This window comes from Oncorhynchus kisutch, linkage group LG15 (genome assembly GCF_002021735.2).
Source record: "Oncorhynchus kisutch isolate 150728-3 linkage group LG15, Okis_V2, whole genome shotgun sequence".
NCBI classification, from domain to species: domain Eukaryota; kingdom Metazoa; phylum Chordata; class Actinopteri; order Salmoniformes; family Salmonidae; genus Oncorhynchus; species Oncorhynchus kisutch.
Window position 1 is genome coordinate 40759401 of NC_034188.2, and position 24374 is coordinate 40783774.

At 42.2% G+C, this 24374-nt stretch overlaps 1 protein-coding gene across 1 annotated transcript in view; it reads left to right on the forward strand.

Annotated features, from left to right (window-relative positions):
• The window catches only part of LOC109905297 (GPI ethanolamine phosphate transferase 2), a 122038-nt gene that overhangs the window by 43521 nt on the left and 54143 nt on the right, over positions 1-24374 (forward strand). Inside the window, exons 5-7 of the mRNA XM_020502590.2 lie at positions 8659-8797; positions 11453-11665; positions 20986-21203. Of these exons, the coding sequence (XP_020358179.1) occupies positions 8659-8797; positions 11453-11665; positions 20986-21203 (570 nt within the window). The remainder of the gene's footprint in view (positions 1-8658; positions 8798-11452; positions 11666-20985; positions 21204-24374) is intronic.

Consider the following 24374-nt stretch of genomic DNA (forward strand, 5'->3'; position numbering starts at 1 on the left):
CCAATTGGCCTTGACCCCTTTTACTGCCGATACGGAGCCCCGCCGATCCATCACGACTGGTCTACCAACGTAAACTGACTGAGGGGGTTTTCAACAGGCTCCTCCATCGCGACGTCCCCTGATAGCCTGCTAGCTGTGGCCCGCTAGCTGTCTAGAGCATATCAGACTGTTAGCTGAAGACGTCCATCAGCCAATTTTCTTGGGCAATCACCAATTGGCCTGGACCCTTTTACTACACGGAGCCCTGCCGATCCATCACGACTGGTCTGCCGACGTAACCGCCCGAGGGGGCTACAACTGACTCTTCCGTCGCGACGTCCCCCTAAGGCCCTTCTGCTAGCCTGCTATCCCTGGCCTGCTAGCTGTCTGATTCTCTGTGTCTCCAGCCCGCCTAGCTACTCACTAGACTCCATGATCACTCGGCTACGCATGCCTCTCCCTAATGTCAATATGCCTTGTCCATTTTGGTTAGTGATTATTGTCTTATTTCACTGTAGAGCCTCCAGCCCTGCTCAATATGCCTTCGCTAACCCTTTTGTTCCACCTCCCACACATGCGGTGACCTCACCTGGTTTAAATGGTGTCTCTAGAGACAATATCTCTCTCATCGTCACTCAATGCCTAGGTTTACCTCCACTGTATTCACATCCTACCATACCATTTTCTGTACATTATGCCTTGAATCTATTCTTCCGTGCCCAGAAACCTGCTACTTTTACTCTCTGTTCCAATTGCACTAGATGACCAGTTCTTATAGCCTTTAGCCGTAACCCTATCCTACTCCTCCTCTGTTCCTCTGGTGATGTAGATGGTAATCCAGGCCATGCAGTGCCTAGCTCCACTCCCATTCCCCAGGCACTCTCATTTGTTGACTTCTGTAACCGTAAAAGCCTTGGTTTCATGCATGTTAACATTAGAAGCCTCCTTCCTAATTTTGTTTTATTCACTGCTTTAGCACACTCTGCCAACCCGGATGTCCTAGCTGTGTCTGAATCCTGGCTTAGGTAGGCCACCAAGAACCATGACATTTCCATCCCTAACTATAACATTTTCCGACAAGATAGAACTGCCAAAGGGGGCGGCATTGAAATCTACTGCAGAGTTGTTCTGTAATACTATCCAGGTCTGTGCCCAAACAGTTTCAGCTTCTACTTTTAAAAATCCACCTTTCCAAAAATAAGTCTGTCACCGTTGCCGCTTGCTATTGACCGCCTTCTGCCCCCAGCTGTGCCCTCGACACCATATGTGAATTGATTGCCCCCCATTTATTGTCAGAGCTCGTACTGTTAGGTGACCTAAACTGGGACATGCTTAACACCCCGGCCGTTCTACAATCTAAACTGGATGCCCTCAATCTCACACAAATTCTCAATGAACCTACCAGGTACAACCCCAAATCCGTTAACACGGGCACCCTCATAGATATCATCCTAACCAAGCTGCCCTCCAAATACACCTCTGCTGTCTTCAACCAGGATCTCAGTGACTGCTGCCTCATTGACTGCGTCCTTAATGGGTCTGCGTTCAAACGACCACCCCTCATCACTGTCAAACTCTCCCTAAAACACTTCAATGAGCAGGCCTTTCTAATTGACCTGGCCCTGGTATCCTGGAAGGATGTTGATCTCGTTCCGTCAGTAGAGGATGCCTGGTTATTCTTAAAAAGTGCTTCCTCACCATCTTAAATTAGCATGCCCCATTCAAAAAATTTAGAACCAGGAACAGATATAGCCCTTGGTTTACTCCAGACCTGACTGCCCTTGACCAACACAAAAACATCCTGTGGATGACTCCATTAGCATCGAATAGCCCCCGCGATATGCAACTTTTCAGGGATGTTAGGAACCAATATACACAGGCAGTTAGGAAAGCAAAGGCTAGCTTTTTCAAACAGAAATTTGCATCTAGCACAAACTCCCAAAAATTCTGGGACACTGTGTAGTCCATGGAGAATAACAGCACCTCCTCCCAGCTGGCTAGGAAACACTGTCACCACCGATAAATCCATGATAATGGAGAATTTCATAAAGCATTTTTCTATGGCTCGCCATGCTTTCCACCTGGCTACCCCTACCCCGGTCAACAGCCCTGCACCCCCCACAGCTACTTGCCCAAACCTCCCTTATTTCTCCTTCACGCAAATCCAGATAGCCAATGTTCTGAATGAGCTGCAAAATCTGGACCCCTTCAAATGAGCCGGGCTGGACCCTATCTTTCTAAAATGATCTTCCGCAATTGTTGCAACCCCTATTACTAGCCTGTTCAACTTCTCTTTCGTATCCCTAAAGATTGGAAAGCTGCCGCGCTCATCCTCCTCTTCACAGGGGGAGACACACTAGACCCAAACGATTACAGACCTACAGTTGAAGTCGGAAGTTTACATACACCTTAGCCACATGTTTTTAATCTCAGTTTTTCACAATTCCTGATATTTAATGTTTTAGGTCAGTTAGGATCACCACTTTATTTTAAGAATGTGAAATGTCAGAATAATAGTAGAGGGAATGATTTATTTCAGCTTTTATTTCTTTCATCACATTCCCAGTGGGTTTCCCAGAAGTTTACATAAACTCAATTAATATTTGGTAGCATTGCCTTTAAATTGTTTACCTTGGGTCAAACGTTTCGGGTAGCCTTCCACAAGCTTCCCACAATACGTTGGGTGAGCTTTGGCCCATTCCTCCTGATAGAGCTGGTGTAACGGAGTCAGGTTTGTAGACCTCCTTGCTCACAAACCCCACAATTTTTCTATAGGATTGAGGTCAGTGCTTTGTGATGGCCACTCCAATACCTTGACTTTGTTGTCCTTAAGCCATTTTGCCACAACTTTGGAAGTATGCTTGGGGTCATTGTCCATTTGGAAGACCAAGCGACCACGCTTTAACTTCCTGACTTGCTTCAATATATCCACATATTTGTCCTTCTCATGATGCCATCTATTTTGTGAAGTGCACCAGTCCCTCCTGCAGCAAAGCACCCCCACAACATGATGCTGCCACCCCCGTGCTTCACTGTTGGGATGGTGTTCTTCGGCTTGCAAGCCCCCCCCTTTTTCCTCCAAGCATAACGATGGTCATTATGGCCATACAGTTCTATTTTTGTTTCAGCTGACGAGAAGACATTTCTCCAAAAAGTACGATCTTTGTCCCCTTGTGCAGTTGCAAACCGTAGTCTGGCTTTTTTAGCATGGTTTTGGAGCAGTGGCATCTTCCTTGCTGAGCGGCCTTTCAGGTTATGTCTATCGGACTTGTTTTACTGTGGATATAGATACTTTTGTACCTGCATCTTCACAAGATCCTTTGCTGTTGTTCTGGGATTGATTTGTACTTTTCACACCAAAGTACGTTCATCTCCAGGAGACAGAACTCGTCTCCTTCCTGAGCGGTATGGCGGCTGCGTGGTCCCATGGTGTTTATACTTGCGTAATCTAAATCCTCCCGTTTATGATAGTTTTTTTTCCTGCATCACTAACGACTCCTTTTACCTATTCCCTGCCTGTACTTTAATAACAGGATTTCCTGTTATTAACCTATTGCCTGATCTTCCTGATGACGTGACTAGCCTTTTCCATGCCTGTACTCTTGCCTTTTTGGACCCCCTGTGTATGACTTTCTGCCTGCCCCTGGACCCAGCTACCTGCCTCCTCCTGTGGTCCTTTACAAATAAACACCTGCTGCGCCATGCTCTTGAAACCAGCTCTCTGTCTCCCATCGTGTTCACTACACTTACTGAGGTGCTCAGTCCCAGAATCATTAACCTAATATGTTTTACTTGACAATTGTTTCTGGTGTTTTCCCTAAGATCTGGAACGTTACACATATCCGCAGCCCCTATATAAAGAAGGAAATCCTTCTGACTTTAGATTACTACCATCCCATTTCTAAATGATCTTGCCTTTCCAAACGTTTTAGAATCCCTGGCCAACTCTCAGCTAAGAACTTTTAAAACTTTTCATTCTATTCTTAATGTGCACCAGTCTGGTTTTAGACCTGGGCATAGCACCGTTTCAACTGCTATGCTTGTTCGAGATGACGTGTTAAATTGCTTAGATTATAAAAACCATTATGCCGCCTTATTTACTGACCTTCCCAGGACCGTTACATTCTCATTCAAAGGCTGAATGAAGTAGGCCTGGATCAGGCTTCTTACAGGTGGTTTGAGAATGATCTGGCAACCCATGGACGTCTATGAGTATCGGCGAGCATGCTAGCAGATACCCATCGACTTCGAGTCATTGCGCTAACGCTAGTTAGCATTGGCTCGCGAAACTACCTCTAACGTCCTTCATACTGTACATAGAGACATAGAAATGGTATCCACAAGTTCCTCTGACTCTGGGAAAATGCCAAAGTACCCATTTAAACCACAGGTGACAGTTTTATTACTCACCACTTGATCCTGTATCAAAAGGCTGGCTGGTCCTCATTATGGTCCAGTAGATCACTTCGCTATTCCTTTTTTGTTTGCTCAAGCTTCCGACTTACCTAACTCTGCTGTTAAAATATAAAAACATGAGATGCCAAAACCCGTTCACAAGGTCGGTTAACTCTTGACGTTCCTTGAGTCTCCACCAAACTCGATAAATCCACTTTTAGTTTGAAAGCACGTGAAACCAACTAAAAAATACATTACAATTGTTTGTCCTGGTGCTGCCCCTGCAATTAAAATGATTGATTTGGGGACCTTCTTATTGACAAATGTATTCGTTTTTCTTCAATTTGTGGTGTGGTGGATATTACATGTTTTATATTTTATTTTATTTTAGACGTTTGCTCCTATGAAATTGTATATGCAGGGCTCTCTTGTGAAAGAGACCCTGGTCTCAAAGGTGCTTCAATAAAAGTTTTAAAAAGATGCAGAGGTTGCGCTGGCTGGCAGCTGGCTAGGTGTCGATCTCTGTACAGACAGAGCAGCGGAGGTGGTCTTCCAGAGAAGAGGAAAACGTGGCCGTATCGGAGCTGACTGTGTACTGTGGTCAAATGACAAATGTCATATAAGTCTGTCCCTAAAGCACAGAGTCAAAATGAACCTTTACTCTCAGCCTCAAGTGATTGGTGCTTCTATCTTATCTGAAAGGGGCTGGAGCGTTCCCTTATCCAACGCCCACAGGCCAATACTTTTCCCACAGTAACTCTGGTTTTATCCATGACCCAACACATTCATGGTGTGTTTAGAATAATCTACGGGTCAATTCCTGGACAACTGAGGCAAGGCATTCTCCATTATTATTATTATTATCTACAGATAAAACTATGCCGTGACTATTTGAAATGAAATATTATGAGAACTCGAGTGTAGAAAGTCAAAGCTGAACCTCTTTGAGGTAGAGAGTCGTCACAGAAGGCTTGGCCTGATAAAGGGGTCTCTCATCACTCATGGAAAGAACCTAAGGCCTCTAAGGGGACCTCAAGGTACATGTTTGAAAAATGTGATCAATGATTGTTTTTTGGGAAGGTAAAACATTTTCCTTGCAAAACCCCCCCAAGGATGCCTCTGCAGATACTGTGCATTTTTAAAAGGTTGAAACCAGAATATTTCAAACTTCAAAGGTGAGTCGAAACACTTTGAGTGGTCTGTTTCAAGCCACAGAACAATCCATGAAAAACATCCTATTTTTTTACGATTACCCAGAGAACTTTCATGCATTTATCCATTTTGGTATGACATTCCCTGTCACTATGACATTCAAAGGCATGAAGTCTACAGCTTTCAATAGTGGTCTTGATCTGGCGCATTCGCTATGGGTTCCTGAGCAATCGCCGTTTCCCGCAAAGACGCTCAGACTTCAGAGAACGTTTTGTCATTTGGTTTGAAAAGTATTGATTTTCTTCCCATTTCTAAAGCTCTGTTGAGTGCTGACCTCGGTAATAGGAGGTTGACATGCAGGACAAGGCCATCCCTCATCCTTTTACCTTTTCCTTTTTCATTCTTTTGCTACAATTTGCCTCGGGGTCAGCCCCTATTCTCCTAGGACATCACATCTCTCACATTATGATCTAAACTCTGCAATGGTGCTGCAAATTGCACTCGCCTTCACCCACACAACTTGGCGCGTGAAAAGTTGAAGACAAAATTGTCTTTCATTGAAAATGGGATGAGTTTATTTTTCGTTGAAAAGAAGCAGTTAGTTTGTGTCATGTTGTTCATTCCGCTTTGTGAAACATTTTACAATTTTGTCGATTACTCCCAGAAACTTGGCAATAAATCGATCGGAATAAGGCATGGCAACATATGTATTTGGTAGGCTACAAATGAGCACACTTTCAGGCGTCGTAAATCACGATGGCTGCCTCAGTGCAGGGGAGGGAAAGGAGCATTTTTCTCTTTCCCCTGTTCCTTTTGCTCTACCTCCTTAAAGACTCAACTGAATGAATTACCCAATCCAGGGTGATAAGGCCACTCTTTTTTTCGCCCGCGGTTTCATCGATCTTCATTCCCGACAGACTTTTCAACGTTTTGTCTCCTTGCCTTCCACCAGAATGCAACTGCAACTTCCGACATCTGGCAGATTGACGCTCTCCTGCTGGTGCTCAGGCGCCCCGCTTGAGGAGGCCTTGGGGTTGTTTGATCAGAAATACAAATTGCCTGGCAGTCAGGAAACCTCACAGAGTGGTGGTGGCGAGCAGATCCCCGACTCGCTGCTTAAACACCAATCAAAGTTGGCCAAGTGTTGTTTGGGCTCGACTTTACTTTTCTTCATCTCCAGACTTCATCTATGGGAGTTGTATCGCTTTTTTCCCGTGCAGAGCAAATGACTATTACGTAAAGCCCAACTGTCTTTGCATTTGCAGTTCATACTGTAGTTGTGATTCAGTATTGCTTCTTGAATTAATTAATAGGCCTAGACATTTTGGTGAAACGTGGCTTATTGAATAATTAGGATTTACTGCTGTAGTGCTACTAGCTTCCTTACTAGCTACCTGGTGAGTTCTGAGGAGCCTGTCATGGGTTTCCCAAAAACCCGAAATAACTTTCTATTGAAGACGCAGTCGGAATTTCCCGCCACCCGATAGTTTGAAACTGTGGCTTTGGGAAAAATAAAGCACGTACCATCGAGTGGTTGATATTCATGGTCACATGACAGCATAATTATATTTGGAATGGCCACAGGTGACGTTGCCAGATCACGTCTCTCAGCCTCCTCAGTCATATATACTGTACAGTACAGATTCAGCACTCAGAGAGGGTTAGCTTATTTTTAGGGGTTAGTATAATCTACCAGGAGATGGATAAAATAGTCTATTGTAGATGACACTTGTAGCATGAACTACTCATGAGAGTAGCATGAACTACTCATGAGAGTAGCTGGCTATGCAGGCTGCTGATGAGGAGGAGGAAGGTTTAGAGTGTAGCTCGCTCACTTAGCGTTAAGATGCCATTGATTTGAAAATAGCTGGCTTGGTTAGGGCGAGCAGCTAAACTGGTAGGGACTCGAGGCTTCTGTTAGCTTGCACTGCTAAAGGAGGCAGGCGAGTTTGGAAGAGAGTGCCTGAGAGCTTCTTTTGACATGAAACGGCACTGACCACCTTCCATTCCCTAAAGAGAGAGTGAGTCTAGCCCCTCAGGCGCTGTTTAGACACTCCACTGTGTCATGAGGCGAGGCTGCTACTTCCAGCAGCAGGCCTCTATTTCAAACAGATATCTCCCCCCCCCCCCCCCATGTCCATGGCTAGAATATTGAAGTAGCCCTGAATTGACTGCACAGGTGGAACAATTGTTATTTTCCAATGTGAATATATGTACCCATTATGCTTACAAACTGCCGAAGGGATACAATAGTACTACTGCTGGCACATTTAGACTGGCATTATCTGTGAAGGATAGTGTCGTGGAAGGATCAGAATTTGTTGGTAACATTTGTAAGATGTTTAATATTCATCAAATGTGTGTAAGTTACTTCTCATCAGAATGGTATTTTTGTGTAATTCTGTGGTGAGGTTGCAGTTATCTGTTCTATGTCAAAACTAAGTTGGATGGGCCGCTGAGAGGGGAGAGGTCAAAGTGTCATCATGTGTAAACATATCTTTCACTCTCTACCTTTCCCATGGTGGGGAAAGGAAGGTTGCAGTGTCTGGAATCATTCTATGCTCCCTCTTATGTTGTTTCTATCTTAACCTATAGCCTCACCCTCCTCTCCGTGAGTTTGTCCAGGAGGTTGTATTTTGAGTGGGTTGTATCTAAATGACAATTTGATATATGCCTGTTGATTTGGAGGATGGGTTTATGGTTCACGGGTTTGGGAAAGGAGACAAAGCTGAACGATGAATTATGTCTATGCTGTCTGACTATGTGTGTTCTTTGCTATTAAAGGAACTCAGTTGCATTGTAAGGGGGCTCTCAGAGAATTCAGGGGGAGACACTGAATTTATCTGAGAGTCACAGGATTGTGATAGAGCTCATATAATTAAAGATGGACTTTTATAACTAACTCTGACTTGTTTGTGTGGTTTGCTCCCATGATTTGGTAAATAGAGGACATTTCCACGACAATTGCCTATTGAGGCTGATGAAGACCGAGTTTTCCCCCTCCCCAGACTCAGTCTTATGTCACGGGCCACTTACTGAATATATGCTAACTGTAAATTGCAGTGGATTAAAAGTTTCTGATAAATGGCCATATGTCAATATTTGCTCTGCTTATGTCCCATGCGTCCTCAGGAGACAGAGGGTGCACTACCCTACCTGCTGGTGCTGTGTGGCGACCACGGGATGTCCGAGACGGGCAGCCACGGGGGCTCGTCTGCGCATGAGGTCAACACCCCCCTGGTGCTCATCAGCCCTGCCTTCAAGAGGAAAGGTAAGCACTTTCGTTGGCTCCTCCTGTTATCCTTTAGCCTGTCTGTCTCAGTCTGTCTTGCTGTCAGTGCACAACTAGGCACATTCACACCAGTGTTCAAATATCACAACATATCATAGCACTGGTCCACCCCTTTTTATATGCACTTACATTTGTTTTCACATAGCCACGCTTTTCCTTTTTCCTGACTGAGGATTAATGTCACTTATGATAAGCAGGGGCCTACTCCAGAGTGCCTGAGCCACACACGCATACACGCCTGGATAAATACAGTTGAAGTTAGAAGTTTACGTACACTTAGGTTGGAGTCATTAAAACTCACTTTTCAACCACTTCACAAATGTCTTGTTTACAAACTATAGTTTTGGCAAGTCGGTTAGGACATCTACTTTGTGCATGACACGAGTCATTTTTCCAACAATTGTTTACGGACAGATTATTTCACCTATCATTCACTGTATCACAATTCCAGTGCGTCAGAAGATTAAATAAACTAAGTTGACTGTGGCTTTATGGAAAATTCCAGAAAATGATATCATGGCTTTAGAAGCTTCTGATAGGCTAATTGACATAATTTGAGTCAATTGGAGGTATACCTGTGGATGTATTTCAAGGCCTACTTTCAAACTCAGTGTCTCTTTGCTTGACATCATGGGAAAATCAAAGGAAAATCAGCCAAGACCTCAGAAAAAAATTGTAGACCTCCACAAGTCTGGTTCATTTTTTGGAGAAATTTCTAAACGCTTGAAGGTGCCACGTTCATCTGTACAAAAAATAGTATGCAAATATAAACACCATGGGACCACGCAGCCGTCATCCCGCTCATGAAGGAGACGCGTTCTGTCTCCTAGAGATGAACGTACTTTGGTGTGAAAAGTGCAAATCAATCCTAGAACAGCAGCAAAGGCCCTTGTGAAGATGCTGGAGGAAAAAGGTACAAGTATCTATATCCACAGTAAAATGAGTCCTATATCGACATAACCTGAATGGCCGCTCAGCAAGGAAGAAGCCACTGCTCCAAAACCGCCAAAAGAATGCCAGACTATGGTTTGCAAGTGCAGATGGGGACAAAGATTGTACTTTTTGGAGAAATGTCCTCTGGTCTGATGAAACAAAAACAAAAAAACTGTTTGGCCATAATAACCATTGTTATGTTTGGAGGAAAAAGGGGAGGTTTGCAAGCCGAAGAACACCATCCCAACCATGAAGCACGGGGGTGGCAGCATTATTTTGTGGGGGTGCTTTACTGCAGGAGGAACTGGTGCACTTCACAAAATAGATGGCATCATGTGGAATGAAAATTATGTGGATATATTGAAGCAACATCTGAAGACCTCATTCAGGAAGTTAAAGCTTGGTCGCAAATGGGTCTTCCAAATGCACAATGACCCCAAGCATACTTCCAAAGTTGTGGCAAAATGGCTTAAGGACAACAAAGTCAAGGTATTGGAGTGGCCATCACAGCCCTGACCTCAATCCCATTGAAAATGTGTGGGCAGAACTGAAAAGGTGTGTGTGAGCAAGGAGGCCTACAAACCTGACTCAGTTACACCAGCTCTGTGAGGAGGAATGGGCCAGAATTCACCCAACTTATTGTGGGAAGCTTGTAGAAGGCTACCTGAAACGTTTGATCCAAGTTAAACAATTTAAAGGCAATGCTACCAAATACAAACGGAGTGTATGTAAACTTCTGACCCACTGGGAATGTGTTTGAAAGAGATAAACGCTGAAATAAATTATTCTCTCTACTATTATTCTGACATTTCACATTCTTAAAGTGGTAATGCTAACTGACCTAAGACGGGGGATTTTTACTACGATTAAATGTCAGGAGTTGTGAAAAACTGAGTTTAAATGTATTTGGCCAAGGTGAATGTAAACTTCCGACTTCAATTGAAAATATATTTACACACACATACTCTCTCTCACACAACTGAGCTCTGGCTGTGAGAGACGATGACGTATTTCACGTACACACAGGCACCGCCATCTCTCAGCTGAGCTCTCACACTGTGAGAAGCGGTGACGTCTTGACACAGTGTGAAGAGGAGCTCATTAACGTCTCGCCGCTCCGTGACGAACGTGTCGGTGGCCGTCCATGTGAAAGTGATAATTGTTTCCTCATCCACCACATCTATTTCCGAGATCACTCCTCATCCACATGGGTTTATTTCAGGGGGATCAGATTGTCTTGAGAGACTGGCTGAGGAATTGATGGACAGGCTCATGCAGTAGCTTGTACTGTAGGGCCTCTGAGACGTGAGCAGAACCGCAGAATTCATCTTCTGGATTGGCCTGTCAACTCAACTGTCAGTTTAAAGATTGAGCTTTTGTCAAACTGAAAAACTGGACACAGCATTGATAAAATATAAATAGATGTTGTTGTATTTGAATTTGTGCTACACAAACCAAATCAATAATTATTTTAAAAAAATATGGCATGGTAGGGGTTGATTAGGGATTCAAATGTTCTGGCCTGTAACTTCTCAAATGATTTTGAATGGGACTGAATTGTGTGTCCCCAGAAGGTCATTTATGCAAGACTGTGTGTCTATGCCTGTGTGTCTCCTTGCAGGCATGTGTCTCTATGTCCTGAGATACTCTATGCCCTGAGATACCCTCAATCCACCTCCTCTCTTTGCTCCTTATAACCAGTGGGGATGGAGAAGCCGCCAACAGTAGAGCAGGTGGACCTGACCCCAACCCTGGCCCTTGGTCTGGGCCTGCCCATCTCCCAGAACAGTGTGGGCCGACTCATCCAGCCCGTGGTGGAGGAAGCCTCGCTCAGGGACCAGCTACGCTTCCTGCACCTCAACGGCCACCAGCTGAGCTGCCTGCTGAAGGACAGCATGCCAGCCTATGAGAAAGGTAAGAGGGAATGGTGCAGTGCAGTGGTAGTGCCAGATCAGAGCAGAGAAAGGTTAAACCAGCTCCCAGCCTCCCAAATCCACAGAGTTGTCCGTGTGTACAAAGCTAATCAGAAAAAGCAGCTAAATTCAAGTGTGTTACTAATACAAACACAAGCAAGTATACAGGCGCTTAGGCACATGCATACCATTTGTGGCGTGGACACACACCCACACACACACACACACACACACACACACACACAGCATCTGGCCCTGGAATCCTTTAAGTCTGTAAATAAATGTATTGACACCTGCAAAGGATTCACAAAGATTGCCTTTGGTTGGCTCTCTCCAGAGGACAATCCTGCCCTCCTTTCCCCTCTCTCTCTTTCTCTGTCTGCACACACACACACACACACACACACACACACAGTCCCCTTCTGCAGGGTTGTACACTCTCCTACTTCTATTATCTTACTGAATCACTGTCAAAGAATGAAACAAATAGAAAGGATAAGATTATCCACCTAAAGGGGTTCTTTCACACACACACACACACACACACACACACCGCCCCCGTAGTTCCATTTCAATCTCGGCTGCTGTGTTTAGGCTCTGTTGTATACAGGTCAAAGCGAGGCTGTGAGACACAACAGAAGAAACCTGGGCCCGTATCCACAAGCATCTCAGAAAAGGTCCTAGGAATCCCTTTTAAGACAACAAACCTCCCAGCTCGGAGTAGGTTTTAGGATAATGTTAAGACACTTCTCAGACCAACTCTGAGCCAGGAGTAAAATGAAGTCATAAAAGTTTATCTCAGCTGGTAATCACCACACTTTGAGGTACTGCGAAGGAAAGATAATGATGTTTCTCATTGACATTGTTGCAAATGATGGGGAATAACCAATCGCGATGAGGCATCGCCAGCTGTGAACTCTGTATCACCCTTTATTTTAAAATTTTTTTATTTTACCTTTATTTAACTAGGCAAGTCAGTTAAGAAGAAATTCTTATTTTCAATGACGGCCTAGGAACAGTGGGTTAACTGCCTGTTCAGGGGCAGAACGACATATTTGTACCTTGTCAGCTCGGGGGTTTGAACTAGACAGCCACAGTGAATGTGACTGGACATCAAATATTGCAATGGTAAAATGTTTGATATGCTGTCATTTTCGCCTGACATGATCACTTTGCCTATTTTTAATTACTGCCTAATATGATGGCATGCATACTTTTTGATTTTTGATTTGACAATTCTGATGGTTGTTTAAAAGCAGAATTTTGACAACGTTTCCATTATATCAACACATTTGTCACTCCCATTTTTACAACTCTAAATCGCTTTGGTACAGTAGGCATCAAGTCACTTGCCGATGATGTTGTACAGTGGGGCAAAAAAGTATTTAGTCAACCACCAATTGTGCAAGTTCTCCCACTTAAAAAGAGAGAGGCCTGTAATTTTCATCATAGGTACACTTCAACTATGACAGACAAAATGAGGAAAGAAAATCCAGAAAATCACATTGTAGGATTGTCAAAAGCTCAAGAGATACTGTTGCGTGTAGGTCTACATTATTTATGGCTCGATCATATAGAAAAATCAAAGCATTATTTCAACACCACCATTTCCTGCTTGTAACTGCTCATGAGCTATCCTAAATATCTGTGGACTAGCTGTGACTCTTATGACCAAAGAGGCCTCATGCTTAGCTTTTATTTCTGCCCATAAGAGTAGGAGTGAAATGTCTCTATTCTCAGCACTTAGGACCAATTGTCTACTCTTGAGATGCTTTGTGCACATGGACCCTGTGCTTAGTCTATTACAGTGGATGTTCTGTAATAAGTCATTTAGACAGTGTCTCTTCCCAGTTTTCAAAATTGCTCCTGCACTTTTATGTGGTTCATCATCTTTAAAAGGGTGGGTCTCAAATGTGCAATATAAATGTACAGAAAAAAGTGGTACAGAGTTTTTTTTTTATTTTTTTAAGTGGTTCACATGCAACTCCAGGGTTGTGGGTTTGATATCCTCAGGTTCCCCATGCTGAATATGTTAATTTAGGCGCTCTTTGACATATCAGAATCCCTTGATGTTTCTCTGCGGAGTGTTCCAACTCTACAGTATAGGAACATATTCCATATTCATTGGAGGTACGGTTCCCACTTCAGAATGATCCGGGATCTGGGTTTTGAAAAAAACCGAACAATCCTTGTCGGGAGAGAGATCCGTAGAGAGAGTGTGTGCGGGGGCGTGTCTGTGTTTGCATGTGTCTCTCATCAGAGTCCTCGAACCTGATCAAAGCCACGTCGCGCCACGCAGATTTGTGTTGGTGAATGTGGCTGCATTTACAAAGGCAGCACAATTCTGATATTTATTTTTTGGCACTAATTGGTCTTTTGACCGATCAGATCTGCTTTGAAAAAGGATCTGATGAGATTGGTCAGAAGACAAATATCAGAATTGGACTGTCTATGTAAACGCAGCTCGTGTCAAAACAAGCCCTCTTGCGACACACGTGTTCTTTCACTGAGTGCTACGCCACGTACATATGTGTTTGGAGAGTGAAGCTAAACATTTTACGTTTGGCTCTATACTCCTGCATTTTGGATTTGAGATCAAGTGTTTCATATGAGGCGACAGTACAGATTGTCATATTTTGTTTGAGTGTGTTTTCATACATATCTGTTCTCCGGTTTAGAAATGAAAGCACTTTATATATCTATTATATATCTTGTCCCCCAATTTGAAGATGTCATAAGTATTTGTTCAAAGTTCACTTACAGTGTATTAAAGGAGTCAAAAGGGTTGTATTTGGTCCCATATTCCTAGCAAGCAATGACTACATGAATCTTGTGACTCGTTGAATGCGTCTGCAGCTTATTTTGGTTGTGTTTTGTCCATTAGAAAGTGAAGGGTGAATAATGACTGGAGTAATTTTCTTGATCATCCAACAAGTTTGTAAAAGGCAAAAGCTTGATGTAGTAATTGTGTGCAAGGAATATGGGACCAAATACTAAACTTTTGACTACTATATATACACTATACTTATGACAAAAATACTTATGACAAAATACTTAATGACATCTTCAAATGTGGGTACTATAAAGTGCTTTCATTTAAAAACTGTTAAACAAATGTATGAAAATTCCCTCAAAACAAATGTGACATTCTGTGCTGTTGCTTCATATGAAACATTGTATCGCAAATCCAGAATGCTGGAGTATAGGACCAAATAAAAATGTTTAGCTTCACTGTCCAAAGGCATATGGAGGGGAGTGTAAATGGATACACACAGACATACACACGTGCACACACACACACACACACACAGATCTACATAGTTACAGTGTAAGATTGTGTTTAAATGAAGTATTTTAACAGTGACGAAAGGTATTAATTATGGAATTTGACTACAACAACACATATACCACACCCTCATGAGAGAGTAATCACACTCTGTGTGTGTTACCTTGCAGACTATAGCGTTGAGCAGTATTTCTCCATTTATTGCATGTACGTTAATTTAATGTAATTTATTTTTTATTTAACCTTTATTTAACTAGGCAAGTCAATTAAGAACATATTCTTATTTACAATGACAGCCTACCAAAAGGCAAAAGACCTCCTGGGGGGACGGGAGCCTGGAATCAAAACTTAAAAATAAAAAAAAACATAGAAATATAGTTCAAAACACACATCACGACCAATGATGTAGATGGGATGTCAATCCGCTCAATCCGCTTATTCGGACTGCATTGTGACCGTTTTCCACAAACATTTAGCTTGAATAATCATCCTAGATGAACTGGAGAATTTGGTGCACTGATGTACCATAAATCAACCATACCAGCTTCAGCTTATTATTTTAGCAAGAGTGTTTCTTCTCCTCCTCACAGATTTCTCAATCATCTTTTAATCACAGCTTTTTTGTTCCATAAGTGAGGTGCGAAGAAACTTATCTTCAGAATAACCTAAAGTTCAGATTGTTGGTAGAGGACTTCGCTGAGGAACGAGGTTGTTTTTTTGGGGGATTTTGTGTTTTGTATTTTTCTTTATGGGTTTCTTACTGCTCCTGCTTTGATACCTTGGTCTCAATGGGACTCCCCCTGCCTAAATAAAGGTTAAATAAATATATGTTCATAATTTGAACACTGTCTATCAATTCACCCGCCGCCCTTTCCCCTCCATCTCTTTCCTACTTGTATTTTGGGGCTCCGGTCTTATGTCACCCCATGGGCCTCTATGTCACCCCATGGGCCTCTATGTCACCCCATGGGCCTCTATGTCACCCCATGGGCCTCTATGTCACCCCATGGGCCTCTATGTCACCCCATGGGCCTCTAAATGCTGAATGCACATTACTGTAGACAAATACATGCTAATCAATCACAGTGGCTGCTTATTGCAACTGTCATTTAAAACATATTTATATGGCAGTAGAGTAGCTCAAGAGAAAGGAGAACTCACACAGGCCTTAAATGACTATTCTGAGTTGGATCTAAAATGGCTGCCAGGAAGGTCCTTGTCTACACTACAGATTATTCAGATCCATTTTTTCACTCGCTAGTTTCCATAGTGATTCTGGGACAACTTTACAAGCGGTGGACCTAAATATTGAGTGTGAAATCTGGCCATTACAACTCTGAGACATGAACCGCATAGCATCCTTGTGAGATTGTCCTTACTGTATACCCGATGGACATGCGTAGACATCTACACAAACAACCATCTCACACCTACAGCAAATGTCTTGACAAGCCCAGACAAGACATGGTGAAAATGCTAAATTCAGTCTGTGGCGTGCGTACCTCAACTTTTTTTCTTCTTCTTGTCTTTATCACATATTTAAATTACTGGAGCTCCTTTTGAGAGGCTTTTAATCTTTCCTCAGTAAAAGGAACAGAGGACCGTATGGATTTGTTAATCTGTGAGAAATCTCTGCTAGAGAGAGTTGGGCAATTGGAGAGAGTGGCTGCTTTCAAAGAGAACTCTGCAAGGTTGTGGTTATTGCTGTCCCAGTCAGTCACCTTGATTAAGGCAGCCTTAATATGCAAGTTAAATAAAGGTTACATTTAAAAAATAAAATACAAATGTCACATCCAGCCAAGGACACAGCAAGTAATCTGATCCTAAATTCAACCGCTAGGCTGTAGTAGGCTAAATTACAGTGTGGCCAAACAAATTGGACTGACACAGTAGTGCCTTTATCGAGGCTGCTCGGCCCTCTCCCATTTTGACCTTACACACGTGGATCTCAAGCATACGTGAACAATTACATACAGTGCTGGAATGAAAAAGATGCTGGTACACATTTTTAGAGGTTCATATTTTAGTGCGATTGGGCGTTCATGGAGGGGGCGGACATTGTGATTTTGTCTGGATTGTGACCTCTGACTGATGTGTGTCACGAGTGTCGATCTCGAGCCGAACACTTGGCCCCTAAGCCTTTTATTGAGTGGCCATTTGCTTTTGCTGTTCTGATCGATAGTGATCACTCGAGTCTGCAAGTGGTTTGGGCCCAAATGAGCATTGAGACGATGAACACTCGACATCCCAACTGCCACTTATAAATATTCCAAAATGCAAAATCCATCCGTGAGCATCTATCTTGTAGCATGACTCACTTTCTATGAAACACGGGCAGTGAGGACCCCGGGGCAGACACAAATGCATAGTCTGATAGACAGTGAGAAAGTTGTCAAAACAACAACATCTCTCTACTCCTGCCTAAACTATGTGCAATTATATTGGTCACCAGTGATTTCATCTGCTGGTTTCAACATAATCTAATCACCTATGCTTAGTCTAAATACAGTGGCAACTAGAAGATACCCCAAAAATATTTAGTATATCAACGTAAGCTAAATATTGTATGATGTGGCTTTCCATGGTACTGATTTGTGTGTGTGTGTGTGTGTGTGTGTGTGTGTGTGTGTCACGACTCCCGCCGAAGTCGGTCCCTCTCCTTGTTCGGGCGGCGTTCGGCAGTCGACATCACTGGTCTTCTAGCCATCGCCACTCCACCTTTCATTTTCCACTTGTTTTGTCTTGTTTTTCGCACACCTGGTTTACATCCCCTCATTGCTCTACGTTTATATTATCCTCTGTTCCCCCCATGTCTGTGTGTAGATAGACACACAACACAGCGAGGTGCTGTTTCGTTCGCTCGGCTGCTTTCTCTGGTGAGATACATTCAGCAGCCTCTGGCAAATTGAAGGAAATTTGGAAAACACAGAGACGAAATATAAAATAATTTTGACGTTTTTTAATTTTTAATATTTTTTATGTCTCGTAACTTTGATGCCACTGTAGCTAACTAGCTAGTTCACTTGCTAATGGAAGGAGCATAGCATTTAGTGTTTCACTAGATGGTTGGTTAGTTTCTCTTTCGTTTCATATGAAGTGAATTGCTTAGGCTTAGCTAGCAACTTAATAATGGACAAGATTTTGTGTAACGTTACATGATCAAACTTCAAATATACACTAAACCCCTAAAGCCTTCCGCAAGCTTCCGTTCGGCTGGTACTTAGCCAAACTTGGCTAGGCGAATCCAAAAGAGTGTGCTCGCATACTCCTTTAATAGAAAATAGTACTGTTTGTTCATATTGTCCTCAAAATAGTCCGAATTAATCTAAGATTACTCAAGAAATCTGTAATTAACTTTGTTGTTTTTCTGAGGATATTTTAGTCGCACAATTTTACATCTAACTAATGTTTGGTGCAGTATTTCTCAAGTGAACAAATGTGCATGAAAACCATTTGTCTGTTGTTGATTGACAACAAACACTTCAATGAAGAATCCCATTGAAGAAAACACTCTTTACTTACTTTGAAATGTTCATATTTTTAAATATTCATTTGGATTCTTGCTGCACCTAATACTCTCAGAGAATCTCTGTACTCTGTGCACCCGAATGGAACAGAGGAGCTGGAAACTAAACATTTTGATTAGGAGGTGAAACAACCACAATCCAGGGCCAAATTCAATAAACTCAACCATATAACACTTTATTCTTACTCTGCGGAGATGAAAGTGCTCAACAAAACCAGCCCTTACAGTGCGATTCAAGAAGTACACTCCCACATGTTAGGCATAGTTCAAACATGCGTTCTTCCTGAAGGGAAATAGTGTTACTTTAAAATAGTTACAGGCCAGTTTATATAACCTGTACTTCTTATTGCAATACAGCGCTTTTCCCATCTAATTTCTTTCTTCTCCAACCGTCTGTCTCACTGGCGGTTGGTATTAGATTGATTGAGCTTATTTATTTGTTTCTCTGGAGTGGAGGAGGTACAGAGGTACAAATGAGGGGAACAGGAGGGCACCAGAGGTTTGTGTTCTTGCTGACGTGGCTAATTTCTGTCCTAAGTGCCGTAGCATCCCCTTCTCTGAAAACTTGGCCAGCCACCTCAGTGGGAAGAGAAAAATAACACTGATGGTTGCATGACTCAGCAATATGACAGTGGATTATTGAAGAAGTCCTCGACTTGTTGGAATTATTTGGACTACAAGTGAAGTACCGCCCTCAGCCTCATTGACAACTCCCACTTCTTTTGATATCTGTTTTTCAAATGATTAGATACTTTTTTGTGTGGATTCAGCTAAAGCGAAACCATTGTTTCATTAAAATATGCTGTAATAAACTTTGCATTTCACAAAATTGGGATAACAGAATAATTAAATGATGAATAGCGAGCGTTATCAATTATGGCTGTGACGATAACAGTATCTCAATACTTTTTCCATGGCAAAAATGAAAACACAAAGGAGACCCAGTAATAATCGTATTAGGAGACGATGGGGAGGTGATAAAAAAAAAACTTGTCTATGCCAGGCCAGGGTATTCATCTCTCCTAACCCATGATCAACTAATTAAATTACAGTTTCATTATGAATGGATGGCGTGTCATTTTCGCTGATGTTTGAGGAATTTGTCACCTGAGAAATCAAAGCAGGACATAGGGTGGATCCTGTGTGTAGTATACAGTAACTGAATGAGTAAATGAATTAGTTCTTATTGTTTCTGTAAACGGTGTTTAGCAGTATAATTGGGTACATTAGCTGCAGTGTAAGTGTCTGTTGAAGTGGCAGCTGTTGTAAGATGGGGATACAATTGTAGAGTTTTGGCAGTACAGCTAGTAAATAATTTATAGAGACATATACTGTATATGATCTACTTTTTAGAGCTAGTCTCCTCAAAATATGTCATATTTATAGGCTGTATGTCTGTCAACCAACAATGGGTCGCATTCATCAACCTGAATTACTTTGGTACTTTTTCGTGTCCATCACTAATGAAAGTGTAATGACAGTTCACATTAGAGTAGACAGTCCATGTCTCTCACTCTCATGTACACTGTCTTTTTAATATCTTTGATTTGCTAATAACTTCAGGCATCTTGTGGATACCTAAAAAGGCCATCCTCTGACCAATCCCACTTTCATTTTCACTCTGACCAAGGACCGTTTTTATTGATTGATTCATGCCTATGGCTGAAGGCTCGTATATTTCCACCTCCGTTCCTGTGTCTGACATCATCACAATCTCCATGTATCATAGTTATGCTCATATGATTCAGATAGAGGCGCCAGCAAACGATGGGTATGAGTCGAGTTGTATGCGTTCTAGAACAGTTGGACAAAGCCAAAGCAAAGGGTTGTTTTATTATACTTTACATTTGAATGTTATTGTTCCCAAAATTAGGTCTGTGATGGTCCTGGAATTTTGGAACGGTCGTGACGGTTATTTTATTTTCATGACGGGTCTCCATCCATAATCGTTTGCTACATGATTATACAATTACCATGCCAGCCCTACCCAAAATGCTATTTTGGAAGGTTATTAAAATGCTTGAATGAAATTAATACAGAAAAGTTAACAATGTTGAATGGATTTTTTTTCATATCCTGGTTACGAGTTGGCAATGTTAAGTGAATTACGAGCGGACTAATGGAGCTATAAATCTGCATGCAAATTATATGGAGTGAACGTGCTGTTGGTTGGTTATCGATTGTACTTTTCTCCAAGTCTCCGGCGCAAATGATTTGAGCACGTTTCGCTAAGTAAATGTGTGTAAATCATTACCCGTGGTTTCTTACTAACACAGGAGTAACTATTAGTGTATTATTGTGTTATTGCCGCTGTACAACATATACAACACATTTTTGAAAGGTGCCTCTGTTAGTTATTGTTTGTCTACCTTCGCAACTACTACCACGACTAGTAGTAGTTTGTTTATTGTTCATGTGAAATTGATTGACATCTGATATTACTCACATTTTGGCATAACACCTTCCTTTCCTCGCCCTTGTCTCCCTCTCTCCTCTCTCTCGCTCACAGAGGAGGGCTACGAGCAGTTCCGCGTGGCGGAGAAGTCCCATGGTAACTGGTTGAAGCTGGTGGTGGAGGGCAACACGTCAGAGGTGCTGAACAACATGGGGAAGAAGGTGCTCAAGCAGTACCTGGAGGCCCTCAGGGTCATGAGCGCAGCCCTCAGCAAGCAGATGGGCAAATATGACATGTATTCCATGGTGGTGGGCGTGGTCCTCGTCTTCCAGGTGGGTAGTGGGGTGTTGCCCCCCGCAGACGCTTTTGTCAGTTTGGGATTTTCCCCACGAATGGTTAAGGTTAGGATTGGGGGGGAACCTGATCCTAGGTCTGTACCTAGGGGAACTTCACCCCAGAGCTGGGATTGAGGGACAGGAAGTGACATGGTGATGGTGATAGTGGTGATGATGTACTCGGTAATATCTTGTGTGTATATAAATATTTATATACAGTGGGGCAAAAAAAGTATTTAGTCAGCCACCAATTGTGCAAGTTCTCCCACTTGCACAATTGGATGACAGAGGCCTGTCAAAGATGAGAGAGGCCTGTCATTTTCATCATAGGTACACTTCAACTATGACAGACAAAATGAGGGGGAAAAAATCCAGAAAATCACATTGCAGGGTAGCCTAGTGGTTAGAGCGTTGGACTAGTAACCGAAAGGTTGCAAGTTCAAATCCCGAGCTGACAAGGTACAAATCTGTCGTTCTGCCCCTGAACAGGCAGTTAACCCACTGTTCCTAGGCTGTCATTGAAAATAAGAATTTGTTCTTAACTGACTTGCCTAGTTAAATAAAGGTAAAAAAAAAAAAAATTGCAAATAATTGTATATATTGTATATTGTATATATACACATACATACACATGTACTTTGCATGCAACCGATAATAAGACAAAGTCTATTAAAATATTATCTGTCTCCATAAAGACAATTTAGCAATGTGCAAGCGGGACTGTTGTTAGTTACAGGAATAGGCTATCAAGAAATGTCTGAGAATTGAATGATCAATGCTAGTAGATTTAAATTGCAAACTGAATCAATTCACATACAAGGCTAAACCACAAATTTCAAGTTATTACTGGCATTATTCTAGGCATGATCAAAGAGGGAGAGAGAGAGAGAGAGAGAAGTCAAGGTCCTAAAGACCATGCCACAAAAGGTCCATGGGGAGGAGCTAGAGAGAGAGGCAGTGAAGGTTCCTCACCAAAGCAGGACATGAGCAAAAGAGAGAGAGAGACAATTCATCTAAGATCAATGTATAACCAACCATATGACCTGTTTTGAATTCAATATCTGAGGTGTTGACCAATAGCAGACTCTAAAAGTTCACTTCCAATCAGATATCAGACGTATAGAATGTTATCACAACAGCACCTCTGCTTCCCAGAGATGTGACAGAATGGGGGTTGTGGAGTGCAACACAGATCATTCAGCGTAACTGAGAAACACAATTGAGTACTTGAATACGGTGTCGTCATAGACATGTCAGGGGCTGCCACTACATGCTGATCAGAACACTTGTATACATTATACCAAAAGTGTTATGTACAGTACATATGCATGCCAGTGCATGGTATGCGTGTGAACATGGTGAGATATTGCTGATGGTTTTCATATTGAATGGTATTAGCCTAAATGAGCACTTTGCGTTGTAAACTGGTGTCATATCACACACAACCCACATCCAAATATTTGCATTTTAAGATGCCAATTCTGCTGCTGAAATGATCCAATATCTAGGCATATTCATAGAACACAATACATTTTAATTAACAGTTTTAATGTTGATTTAAGGCTTGACTTGACTTAATCCCGTGGTTTACCTTTACAGAGAGTGTTGATATAGCCTTCAATTATTAAAATGGCCTCGAGCTAGCGTGGGAATAACTATACAGTTGGAACAGAACTTCCCCACAGTTCTGATTGGATAACAGATAATTCTGTTTCCTCTGTCTGTGATAACTTTTAGATGATGCCTTGATCTTTATCGTCGCTACTTTTCAACATTGCTGCTACCAAACACTTGGACAAAGGGTCTCTAAAATCAAATCAAATGTTATTTGTCACATACGCATGGTTAGCAGATGTTAATGCGAGTGTAGCGAAATGCTTGTGCTTCTAGTTCCGACAATGCAGTAATAACCAACAAGTAATCTAACTAACAATTCCAAAACTACTGTCTTATACACAGTGTAAGGGGATAAAGAATATGTACATAAGGATATATGAATGAGTGATGGTACAGAGCAGCATAGGCAAGATACAGTAGATGATATCGAGTACAGTATATACATATGAGATGAGTATGTAAACAAAGTGGCATAGTTAAAGTGGCTAGTGATACATGTATTACATAAGGATGCAGTAGATGATATAGAGTACAGTACATACATATACATAAGAGATTAATAATGTAGGGTATGTAAACATTATATAAGGTAGCATTGTTTAAAGTGGCTAGTGATATATTTACATCATTTCCCATCAATTCCCATTATTAAAGTGGCTGGAGTTGAGTCAGTGTCATTGTCAGTGTGTTGGCAGCAGCCACTCAGTGGTGGCTGTTTAACAGTCTGATGGCCTTGAGATAGAAGCTGTTTTTCAGTCTCTCGGTCCCAGCTTTGATGCACCTGTACTGACCTCGCCTTCTGGATGATAGCGGGGTGAACAGGCAGTGGCTCGGGTGGTTGATGTCCTTGATGATCTTTATGGCCTTCCTGTAACATCGGGTGGTGTAGGTGTCCTGGAGGGCAGGTAGTTTGCCCCTGGTGATGCGTTGTGCAGACCTCACTACCCTCTGGAGAGCCTTACGGTTGAGGGCGGAGCAGTTGCCGTACCAGGCGGTGATACAGCCCGCCAGGATGCTCTCGATTGTGCATCTGTAGAAGTTTGTGAGTGCTTTTGGTGACACTTTGGTGAAGTGAGGTGTGTGTGCGCGTGCCATATTGTTTGATTATCAGGTTCAAATTGAATCAAATGAAATGTTTTTCGTTGCGTGTTTCGTAAACAACAGGGGCAGACTAAAAGTGAAATACTTACCCACGGGCCCTTCCCAACGATGCATAGAGAACGAAAATGGAGAAATGATTGAAAAGTCATAGTAAATATATTGTGAGTAACGATTGCTATATAATGTTACATGGGATACCAGTACCTATTTGATGTGCAGGGGTACAAGGTAATGGATTTAGATATGTACATAACTATAAATAAAGTGACTAGGCAACAGGATAGATGATAAACAGTAACAGCAGCGTATGTGAAAATAGGTCCCAAAAAAGTGCAAAAAGGGTCAATGCAGATAGTCCGGGTAGCTATTTGGTTCACTATATAATTAACTATTCATCAGTCTTATCTCTTGGGAGTAGAAGCTGTTCAGGGTCCTGTTGGTTCCAGATTT